This window comes from Dipodomys merriami, unplaced genomic scaffold (genome assembly GCF_024711535.1).
Source record: "Dipodomys merriami isolate MVZ:Mamm:240054 unplaced genomic scaffold, mDipMer1.0.p SCAF_188, whole genome shotgun sequence".
In the NCBI taxonomy this organism is placed as follows: domain Eukaryota; kingdom Metazoa; phylum Chordata; class Mammalia; order Rodentia; family Heteromyidae; genus Dipodomys; species Dipodomys merriami.
The window spans coordinates 2,269,725-2,281,822 of record NW_027203248.1 but is presented as its reverse complement, the minus strand read 5'-3'; the positions used below and the strand labels follow the sequence as shown (position 1 = coordinate 2,281,822).

The following is a 12,098-nucleotide window of genomic DNA, read 5'->3' as shown; positions in this document are numbered from 1 at the left end:
AAATAAGGGAAACCATGGGACCTATGTTTCTTTGGGCCTGACTTACTTCACTTAATATAATTTTTTTCCAAGTTTTTCCATTTCCTAACAAATGGGGCAATGTCATTCTTTCTGATGGAGGCATAGAATTCCATTGTGTATATATACCACATTTTCTTGATCCAATATAATTGCTTCTTAAGACAAACTATAGTAGTGAAATACTATCACTTGAGCAACATCTGAATTTGGGGTAGACACAAACATTCAGTTTATTACACCTTGCTTTTTAAAACATGTTACAATATATCCTCTAAACACCATTTCAGATGAAGTAAAAACTAAAGGCATCACAGTGACTTAAAGGACAATATGCTACCTGCCCCCACATTACACTCTGTCTTTGTTCCTCCTACTCACTCTCCCTTTCCATTGGCCTTCTGTTGTGTATCAGCATGAGCCATTGCTCACCTCAGGAATTGCTCCTGCATTGGTGAATAAGCTAAGAATCATTCACTTTCTTCAGACTTCTAATACATTATTTTAACCATTTTCATCTCCCTTCCCATTGCCAAGATTGTCTTAATTGGTAGCTTAAGGAAAGGTGAAAGGCTGCTATGGCCCATGTGGAAGTTGAATTCTATGACTGTGGGGAATCCAAGTCCCCAAAACTACAGTCCTAGAAACATTCAAAATCAGTGGGAACTCCTAAGTTGACTACTTCTTTAAATCAAGGGAAACAAGAACTACTGGTATTATGCTTAGCATTGTAACTTTCATCAGCTTCCAGAACTTGTTAGAAATAGCCCCACATCACAAATGTCAGTGAAAAGTGCTCACTGTCTTCCAGTCTTGACACCAGCATTCCAGTTTCACTAGAAATTATACTTCTGTGTCACACCTTCTTTTTGCTTAAATAAATTTAGGTGATTTTTGGTTATCTTGAAATAACAGTACAAAGGTATTTCAATGGACATGTCAGGTTATGAGTACAATGCATCTTGCACAATATCATCCCTTCCATCCATCATCCCTGAAACTTTCCCAAACCCCAAATATCCCCTCAAGTTTCCCAGTCTCATTTTTACATATATACATTGAATATCATGACTATATTTGCCCATCATTCCTCTCTTCATGGGTCCTCTAGTTATATAGCCCATAGCCTCAGCTTCCTGAACGCTGGGAGTACAGTAGGATACTTTGTCAAGCTTCTCCATGTTGGTAGGTGAAACCATAAGTACTGTGTATTTTTATTCTCAAAGGGATTAGAACATTACATACATTATGGAGATAGCTTTGTAACGTTTTAGAAATTGAAAGTCAAAAGCTACAGGAACTGAATTAAAGCCTCTTGAGGACGAATTTAAATATTAATAGTAAAAGCTCTCCTGAGGACAACTCAGAAACAGAAATGTTCATTTACATTGTACCAGGCTGCAATTTCACAAGTCATCTCAGCAGGTCCTCACAAATCCCTGTAAGGAGATAAGAACACAAAGGAGATTATGATTCATATTTCCATCTTACAAATGGAGCCACTGGAGTTCAGAGGGTTCCATGGTTATCAGAGGTCAACCATAAGGTTGACCTTGAAAGACCCAAGTTCTAGGCTGAGAATGTGGCTTAGTGGTAGAGTGTTTGCCTAAAATTCATGAAGCCCTGGGTTCTATTCCTCAGTATCACATAAACAGAAACAGCCAGAAGTGGCACTGTGGCTCAAGTGGTAGAGTGATAGCCTTGAGCAAAAAAGAAGCTCAGGACAGTGCCCAGGCCTGAGTTCAAGCCTCAGGACTGGCAAACAAAAAACAAACCAAAAAAAAAAGAAAGTCCCAAGTTCTGGTCTTCGATCTTTGTGCCCACTGCATTTCTCCTGTGCTCCATGTTTTCTAACCCACTTGGTGATTCTTACAATGATATTTGCCAACCTGTTGGCTTGAAATAAAAACATCAGCACTATAATGAGTTCCCTAAGAAGGGGGTAGTTTTGGAAAATGCACAGGTATTAGGTAAAACCTGGACAGTGCTTTGGACAGTTTCTGTTTGATTCATCTCTCTCAATTTATAAAGCCCATTAGGGACTTTCCTTGCCAAAGTTGCTGACAAAGTCTACAGAACTTTCCTCAAAGTGAAGGGGAACTCCTTCCATCTGCAACTTGTGGAGAACTTGGGAGAGCCACTATTCTGCATGGCAGCTGTCAGCTGATCCTAAGATAGGAACTGACAAACAAGGAGATGTAGCTGCTTATTGGAGGAAAGATGACTCAAAGTCCATTTCTACATTCCTCATTTTCTCTAGTGACACTATCCATTGTCATCTGAAAAACAAAGACCACCAATATGTTTCCATTCTTAAATAGAATTCTTTGTGTTGTTCTATAAAGCTTGCCATTTTTCAGCTGTTAAAGAAAGAGTATTTCAACACAAATTTAGTATGCTTACTAATGTAATTATATGAGTGAATGTTAGAGTGATAGGTTGGATTTTTGTTTTGTGCTGGGACTTGAACTCAGGGTCTCACTCTTGTTGCATAAGCATTCTACCACTTGAGCCACTGTGCCAGCACTTTTCGGGTTGATTATTGCTGTATGCCTAGTCTGTACTGCAATCCTCCTATTTATATTAATGGTGTCTCTGAAATGACACTACTCTGGACAGAGCCATTGGTCAAGATGTAGTCTCATGAACTGTTCTTTGGTTCAGGCTGATATTGAACCACAGTCTTCTGATCTCTGCTTCCCAAGTAACTAGGATTGTAGGATTAAGCCCCCTTGCTTTGGATAAAATTCTTATTAGTGTTGATATTTGACAGGTTTGGAAACTTTTGAAACAACTGTTTTAGTCTGGGACAAAAATAGATAGCTAATCATTGGAAAATTTATGATAAACAAAATAATTTCAGATTGTGAATTTTGTTAAAAGATATATTTTGTCTCAATTGTCTTCCAAAATCTCAACAACTAGACCTGCGAGAACTAAATTCAAGCTTTTTCCTCTGTCACTAATTTGTCCACAGCCTGAAAAGTCACTTGGCTTCTCCTAGTTTTTGCTTCCTCATTTCTAAAATGAAGTGCTAACCCCACAGCACTTGTGAGGCTGAGGTAGGAAGATGGTAGTTTTGCAGGCCTGTGTTAAATTAGTTCCAGGGTCTGATATAGCAAGTAGTATATACCATTCAATAAATATTTTTGCACAAAATTATAGTAACTTATAGTTGTGGCATTTTATAATTTATGGTAGACAAGTTTTATAAAAGATGAAATAATCATGAAGTAAACATGCACACACACACACACACACACACACACACATGTGCAGATACTAAGAATTAAGTAAAAATTATATATCCCTTCTAAGAAGGTAGTTAAAAACTGTTAGAGTAACTGCTGCCCTAACTTCACAGTAAAAAGCCAAATTTAAGGAAGCATAATTTTTTAGAATTTTCACTGAGACACTAAGAATTTTCACTGAGACACTATGGCAAAAAAGGGATTCATTTCTGCATCTTCTGTCTTTACATATTCATGCACACTAAGGAAGGAACTATCCAAGGGAAATAATTTAAAAATCAGATATGTATTTCCATTTCTTTTCTTGGAACATATAGACATGTTAGCAGTAAGCCAAATTGATGAAGGCTATTTTGATTTGATGTTATCTCTTAGTGCTCATTAGACCCGCTAAAATCACTCATTTTATTCCTGAATTTCCACTCCCCAACAATACTTCATTTTGTAGCCTTTTCTTTTGCAAAGTTTTTGAGTTCTCCTTTTCACTCAGCTTCTCTCTTCTCCAATCAAAACAGTCTTTTACTCAGATTAAACTCATTTACCTAAAGGAATGATTAAATGATTATTTCCCAGAAGGCACTGATATTTTAAAAGAAAACCATTTCCTAAATGAATGTCTAATTGGCCAGATTTCAGGCAATTTTACAATCCCACTAGATTTTAGGTGTGTCTCAGATCACTTACAACATTTTCCTTGGTAATTATCTAGTACAGTGATTCCCAAATCTTAAATGCCACAGAATTCTTGCATGAAAGAAAATTCAGACAGTGGTACAGTGTATAGAAAAAATGAAGAGTGAAGGCTCTTGGTTGAAATGGGGATGAGGCTTTTGAAGCTACTCCTCTTGACCTTGTTTCTATCAACTGTTTCCACCCTGATAAAAAAGCAAGTGCATGTTCTCACACAAATGCACGCATGTAAAGCGAGAAAAAGGTTGATACACAGTTTATTCTTGAGGATCCTTAAGAAGCCTGTAGCTATCTACCATAATAATAAATCACAGTCACATTTATTTATTGTTTTGAGACTGTGGCCAGTCAAGGAGTGAACTGTGTAAAAAAATTGTTTTGGCCTATTGTCCTCCAGTTTGCATGTACATTTAGACTTGGATATGGGACATGTTTTATAACTATGTCAACTAGATGTATTCTTTTGGAGAACTGGATTTCCCCCAACCTGGCTTTTCCCTTATTCAAATGTTAGATTTAAACCAACCATCAAAATAATTGCTTTCTCCTTTGAAGCAAGGGATACAGTGGGATTTTCCCAGCAGAAATGATTTTGAAGATGATCTCCAGAAAGACCATGTTGAGTCTCTTTTCTTTGGACTCTAATCCTGCATTTCTCATGCCATAGGCACCTCAAATCAAATAGCCCCTAAAGATACTGTTACTTTTCTTTCTCACTTGTTCCTCTGGTTAAATGGTTCTGCCATCTGCCTGGTCATAAAGCTAAAACCATAAAGTCACCATTAAAACAGCTACTATTAAATTAGTGGGACTCTGAGAGAGGCATTACACTGATCAGGGCTGTTTTACTTCTTTACTCTGGATGTTCAGGGTTGGATCACTGGCCTCTCTCCACTAGGTGCTAGAAGCCCCACTCTCTTGTAAGTTGCACAATAAAAAACAAAACAAACAAAAACCTTACAACTGTCTGTAGATATTGCCCTAATATTGGTGGAAGCAAAATCAACACCATTTGAGATCTACTGGGGTGATTTACCTCCCTGTTCCTCACAATTCCCACTAGGTAAGCATTGCAACTTTAGGTCATATTGTGCTGATGAGGTAATGGAGTCTTTGAGAAATTCAGAGACTTCTCAGTTATGTGGCCATTATATAGCAGAACTGGTCTCAAAGTACACCAGAAGCTGTCTCCTCTTCTCCTTTCTTCCACTGATGATCAATCCTTCCTTGCATTACAGTTTTCATCTATGTTAACCTTTGGGACCTCTGGCCCACTTACCTCTGGCGCTAACATTTTTGGGTGGCATAGAAACCCTGGTTCCTTGCCACTACCTTCTCCCCTCTGTCTCACACTTGTCCCCCTTCATTTCATTAGCAATCAAACATGTATTTGTCTTTTTTTCTAAGCATCAATCATAAAGCAAGACAATCCAGCCCTAGCTTGGCTGGATTTTTACCACACCACAGCACCTGGAGTCAAGTTTATACAGATCATTTTAAGCCATATATGTCTGCCCTAATGTCTCCTTTCTGATGAGTTCTCATGTCTTTTAGGCTCATTCATTTGTGTGTGTGTGTGTGTGTGTGTGTGTGTGTGTGTGTGTGTGTGTGTGCTAACACTGGGCCTTTAACACAGGACATTGTGCTTTTGCCTGGCTTTTTCACTCAAGTTTGGTGTTCTACCTCTTTAGGGGTGGCTCCTTTTTCAATGTCTCTTCTTGAATTAAGAGTTGTAAGGCTGTATCCACTAGCCTTCCATCCTGCCTGTCATTTTATATACAGCATGTCAGCGTTAGCATGTTTACTTGTCTCTTAGAAGAAGTTCCTTACATACACAGCCAGCCACACACATCAGAATTACCTAGGAACATTTTAAAAATGTGGTGCCACACTCATCCCCAGACCCCACAGTTTTACAAATCCATATTGTTAAAAATCACCATACTGTAGTTAGATGCTTGATCTATTGCTTAGCAAGGAAGAATCAACTGTACTGAACCTCAGCTTGCTTCTGCAGTTTTGTGGAATTTTTTTTTCTTTTGATTTCACTTTCCATTTCCTGTATGGTAACAGTCAAACTTCAGTCATTATAGTAAGCTGTGATATTTTCTTCAGTTGAGTTTAGGCCTAATCTCTGGCACCTCAAAGGAACTCCTCACATTTTCAAACATCCAATAGTCACCTCCAAGTTAGGGATTCTTGTGAACACGTTCTTGTTTTTTCCAGATTTTAGTTATTTTGTGGGTCCTTGTTCACAAGTTGTCTGTGGCAGATCATGTTTCTCCCAGGTGGCTGTGAGGCTTTCAGCCAATTCACCTGTCTCTAGGGGATCCTGTTTCCTTCATTCACCATCCCACCTGAGAATGCAGCAATGACTGTTAACCCTCAGTGGGGTCAGAGGGCACTTGGTGGAATGAATGGGGAAGTGCGGGGGGGGGGGGGGGGGGAGGGGAGGGGAAGAGGGCGGGACTCCCTGAAACTGGTTAAGGAGAAATCGAAACTCAGCTGTTAAAAACCGCTGCCCCTGCACTGTGGAATCTCCAGAGTCAGAGCCTCCTGTCCTGCATCCATTCCTCCTGCATTCCTCCTGCAGCGGCCACCACCTGGGACCAAGAGTCTGAACCATGTATACTCACAGCAAGGTGGTAGGCACCAGGTCCAACACTTCTAACACCTCTGGAAACCCCAGTGAGCAGCATGGGGGGCTGGACCCACTGCAAAGCCAGAAACAGGGTTTGGAGAGGGGCCCCCAGGGCCCTGCACTGAAGAGCTCAGGGCATGTTGGCCAGAGGAGGTAAGTGTGGAAAAGCTTTTCTGGATGGTAAAGCCCCGTCCTTAAACATTCTCTGGCTTCTTAGGGTTCCCTTGGACTTTGAAACTATAAGGGTGGATGGTTATCAAGAGAATGAAATATTATTTGCCTAAATAAACTCATTCATAAATTCCCTTATGACACCTTTAATCTGCCAGGTTTCAGTTCTTTTTCTTTTTTTAAATGTTCTTGTCAAGGTGATGTACAGTTGTATAAGTAAGGTAGTGAGTACATCTCTTGTTGAACTTGTTATCCCCTCCCTCATTTTTCTCCCTTTTCCCTCAGGGTTTCAGTTCTTGACTGAATATCTAAGTCCTCACTTTCCAAAACTACTTGTAGTTTTTCTCAGTGGCTACAGGATTGAAAACTTTAGTTGTGTGGAACCCAAGTGTTGTTTTTTGTTTTTGTTTTCTAATTTTCAGGTATCTTCAGAATTTATACCCTAACAAATTGTGCAAGGGCCTAGGTACTATCCCTGAGTTGTTGGGTTTTTGTGTGTGTGTGTGTTTTGTTTTTTGTTTTTGTTTGTGTGGTTTTTTTCTCAAGGCTAGCACTCTACCATTTGAGTTACAGCTCTACTTCTGAGTTTTTTTAATAGTCAGTTGGTGATAGGAGCCTCCCACTTTCCTTCCTGGGCTTGTTTCAAACCATGATCTTCAGATCTCAGGTCCTGAGTAGCTAGAATTGAAGGCTTGAGCTATGGGTCCATCAGACTTTTTTTTTTTTTTTTGCAGGTCCCTGGGGCTTGGGACTTGGGCACTGTCCCTGAGCCTTTGTGCTCAAGGCTACTGCTCTACTACTTGAGCTACATTTGCTTTGGTGATAATTGGAGATAAGTCTCATGGTCTTTCTTGCCCAAGCTGGCAAAAAATATCCAGCCTTCTGAGTAAATAGAATATAGGTTTGAGCAACTGAGCTTGGCTGTGTTTGTTTTTGTTATTGTTTGTTTTTAATTTTATTAAGCAGTTGTATAAAGAGGTTGTGAGTAGTACAATGTATCTTGATCTATATCATCCCTTCTTCTGTATGCCCCATTATTCCTCATCTTAACCCTACTGTTTTTTTAGATGTTTTTGGAAGTATCACACCATTTATATTATTGAGGTAGGGTTACCTTTGATGAGTCTGGAAATCAATTAGAAATAGCAGAATTTCTCTGAGAGTAATTGGCTTCTTGCCACAACAGAAGCTCATTAGCTTCAAGTAACCTACATGTCTATAAGCTGCAGCATTTAATAGCAACAGAGGTCACAGACAGATGGCCTCTTGTCTATGAGTGGTTAATGATAAAAAAAAATCACTCACATGACTTTTTCTATTAAGAAGCATCTATTTCCCCAACTATGGTGGCTCATACCTGCAATTCCAGCACTCAAGCCTGAAGCATAAGGATCATGAGTTTGAAGCTAGCTTGAGAGATACATAGGAAGACCTCATTTTTTTTTAAAAGCATCTATTTAGATGTAGCAAATTGCTTGTATGATCTTACATTCTCATATGCATTAACAGTTGTATCCATCTATCTTTTTATTGGATGGTAATTACTTCAGCTTCCAGCTGGACCAAATTGCTCAGAAAGGTGTGGTTTTCTCGTAATTACCCAGGCTTCAATATCTTAAAAACCTCAGTGCATGCTATTTTGTGATTCCGAAGATTTGCAAGTGGAGAAATTCCTAGAGGAATTCAGTTACCTCCACAAAATGCTTCCCGCCCCCCTCATGTGAATCATTTGCAGTAAATATAGTATTAAAAGATTCATTCCTTTTTAAGCATTTAGCATCCAAAATCCTGATGGGAACACTGTGAATGCTTACATTTCCATTATGTGTGTCTACTTCCTTACTTGTCTCCTTCAATGGAAGCAGGAAATCAAGGAGAGTTGTTGAGTGACAAATAATATCTCGGTGAAAACAAGAGTTAGAGGCTTTATTTATTTTGGCGAGAGAAATCAGAAGTATTTTCTGATAAGATATTTGGAAAATAGGGAGGAAGTGCTTTAATAGTGAGATTTTATTTGTTCATTCACAGTATGTTCCTCCTTATAGGGCAAAGCTGGAATTTACCTTATTTATGGGCAACCTGTTGACTCATTTGGGCAATGGATCCAGTGTGGGGGTCAGAACTATGAACTTTGATGCTGGGGATGACTGAGGTTTGAATTCTGACTATGCTGTCACTTGCTCTCTGAATAAGAAGCTTGTATACTTTATGCCTCAATTTCCTTATTATTAAAATGATATTGTGATAGCCGTGAAGAGAAGATTCAGTAAACATTGGGAACTAATAGCCTTGAGTTCATTTGACAATCAGTTATTAAAAAGTACTATCTTGTCACCCTAAAAATGATATTTGTACCTTGAAAAACTCATTTACAACACCTGCCTACTCACAAACAAAATATATTAGTAAAAGTGGAGAGTAATCTGTTAAAAATCAGTGATTCCTGAGGACCTCTGACACATTAACAGGCAAAGCATAGTACTTGATAGCATTTGGATTTCAGTAATTATGAGCATTTACTAGTTCATATAGACTTTTCCAGCTACTTTTACCCAGGGATTTTTATTGAGTCTCTAAATACTAGTAACTATCATCACAAATTTAAAGAAAAATAAATCTTATACAGAGTTGTAACCCAGAGATCTTTTATCCTCTTTTTCATTTCTTTTTTGTAAAAATCTTTCATTTATATCATAACTAGGTAGATAGGAGCAAAGGCATGGATTTTTACTAGATAAAAACTATTATTAAAAACTATTGCCTAGGGGAAATAGGCTCTAGCCTGTGGTACTGACAAAAAGGTTTACTTTATCCAGATACTTAGCTATTATCATTCCATAATGTGGTCTTTTAGTTGGATGCTGTTTGAAGGAAATAAAAAAACAAATTCTGAAAATGAACCCATAATATAGAATCTTAATATACAGTTTACTTTGTAATGTTTACTTTGTAATTTAATTTATGTATAAATTTTTTTAACCTTAACATTTGTGGCTTTTTAAAATTTTTTTTATTTTATTGTGAAAATACTGTACAGAGAGGTTACAATTACATGGGCAAGATAATGAGTACATTTCTTATCAAGCAATGTAGCCTCCTCCTTTGTTTCCCCTTTATGTCCCTTCCAATCCTCCTCCACCCTCCGCCCCATCAAAGTTGTAAAGTTCGTTTTGACATAACAACTTGTATGTCTCATTGTTGCAATGGGTGCACCTGTATCCCTATTTAAACGATTTATTTTTTCCCTTCCCCTCCAAATACAGTGAAAGCAGGGGTTATATCGTGGGGGAGGGACATACAAAGCAACAAAGAAATCATCTTATAAATGTGTTAGAAACAATTGCATGAAAGGAAAAAAACATTTGAATACATATCTTAGGGTTCATTTCCCTAACATCAACTTATCGACCTTTTCTGCTTGTCTCAGACATACACTAGTTATTGAAAATAAGGGAAACCATTGGACCTGTTTCTTTGGGCCCGGCTTACTTCATTTAATATAATTTTTTTTAAGTCTTTCCATTTCCTAACAAATGGGGCAATGTCATTCTTCCTGATGGAGGCATAGAATTCCATTGTGTATATATACCACATTTTTTTGATCCATTCATCTACTGAGGGGCATCTGGGTTGGTTCCATATCTTAGCTGCAATAAACATAGTCGTGCTGGTAGCTTTAGTGTGGTCTTGTTTGTGAATATTTGGGTAAATGCCCAAAAGTAGGATTGCTGGGTCATAGGGGATCCCTATGTGGAGTCTTTTGAGGAACCTCCATACTGCTTTTCAAAGTGATTGAACAAGTTTACATTCCCACCAACAATGTAGTAAGGTTCCCCTCTGTCCACATCCCCTCCAGCATCTGTTGTTATTAGAGTTCTTGATTTTTGCCATTCTAACTGGGGTGTTGTGATATCTAATGTTGTTTTGATTTGCATTTCTTTTATGGCTAGGGAGGTTGAGCATTTCTTCATGTGTCTATTGGCCATCCTTCTTTTCTCTTCAGAAAAGTTTCTTTTTAAGTCTTTAGCCCACTTATTTATTGGGCAGTTGTTTCTTTGAGGATTTGTTGTTGGGGGATTTAATTTTTTGAGTTCCAGGTATATTTTAGATATGAGACCCTTATCCTTTGTATGGCTAGTGAAGATCTTCTCCCAATATGTGGGCTTTCTATTGATCTTGCTAGCTATGTCCTTTGCCATGCAGAAGCTCTGCAATTTCATGCAATCCCATTTGTCCAACCTTTCTTTGATTTGTTGTGTTTTTGGGTGTGCCAAGGAGACTTAGGCTTTCTCCTATTCCATCCTATAATGTTTTCAGAGTGTCTGCTTTGACTCCGAGGTCTTTGATCTATTTGGAGTTGATTCTGGTGATTCTGGGTGATATATAAGGATCTAGCTTTAGTTTTTTTTTTTAATTTTATTTTATTTTATTTGTGAACATACTGTACAGAGGGGTTACAATTACATGGGCAGGATAATGCATACATTTCTTACCAAGCATTGCTGCCTCCTCCTTTGTTTACCCTTCACATCCCTTCCCAGCCTCCCCCCTCCCTATCCCAATCCCACCAATTTTGCCAGCACCATTTACTTAAGAGGCTGTCTTTCTTCCATTCTATTTTTTTAGCTCCCTTATTGAAGATTAGATGGCTATAGGTCTGTAGGTTCATTTCTGGGTTTTCAATTCTATTCCAATGGTCCTGAGGTCTGCTCTTGTGCCAGTACCAAGCTGTTTTGATTACTTTGGCTTTGTAGTAGAGTTTGAAATTTGGTATTGATATTCCTCCAGCACTCTTCTTTCTGTTGAGGATCATTTTTGCTATTCGGGGTCTTTTATTGTTCCATATGAATTTTTGGATTGCCTCTTCTATTTCCTTGAAGAATGAGGTTGGAATATTGATAGGTATCGCACTGAATTTGTAGATAGCCTTGGGAAGTATTGCCATTTTCATGATGTTAATCTTTCCAATCCAGGAGCATGGGAGTTTTTGCCACTTTCTAAGTTCTGTTTTGATTTCCTTTTTCAAGTTTTTAAAGTTTTCATCATAGAGGTCCTTCACTTCTTTGGTTAAGTTAATTCCTAGGTATTTTATTTTTTGTGGGGCTATTACGAATGGAGTTGCTTTCCTAATTTCAGCCACACTTTTCTCATTGTTGGCATACAGAAAAGTCATGATTTTGGGGGGTTAATTTTATACCCTGCTACTTTGCCAAAGTTTTGAATCAGCTTGAGTAATCTGGGAGTGGAGTCTGTGGGATTCTTTAAATACAAGATCATGTCATCTGCAAAGAGGGAGAGTTTTTCTTCTTTCCCTATTTGGATCCCCT

General features: G+C 38.3%; 1 protein-coding gene across 5 annotated transcripts in view; it reads left to right on the top strand.

The window, feature by feature from the left end:
* Epsti1 (epithelial stromal interaction 1) overlaps window positions 1-12,098 on the top strand; it is a 121,402-nt gene that overhangs the window by 23,301 nt on the left and 86,003 nt on the right. For 4 of the 5 annotated variants that reach the window (XM_070026708.1, XM_070026705.1, XM_070026706.1 and 1 more), the window contains exon 1: window positions 6,439-6,753. The exons of the other annotated variant lie outside the window; for it this stretch is intronic. In XM_070026708.1, coding sequence (XP_069882809.1) covers window positions 6,584-6,753 — 170 coding nt within the window. In that variant the 5' untranslated portion in view covers window positions 6,439-6,583. Of the gene's footprint in view, window positions 1-6,438; window positions 6,754-12,098 lie in introns of those variants that run through there. 5 annotated transcript variants of the gene reach the window in all.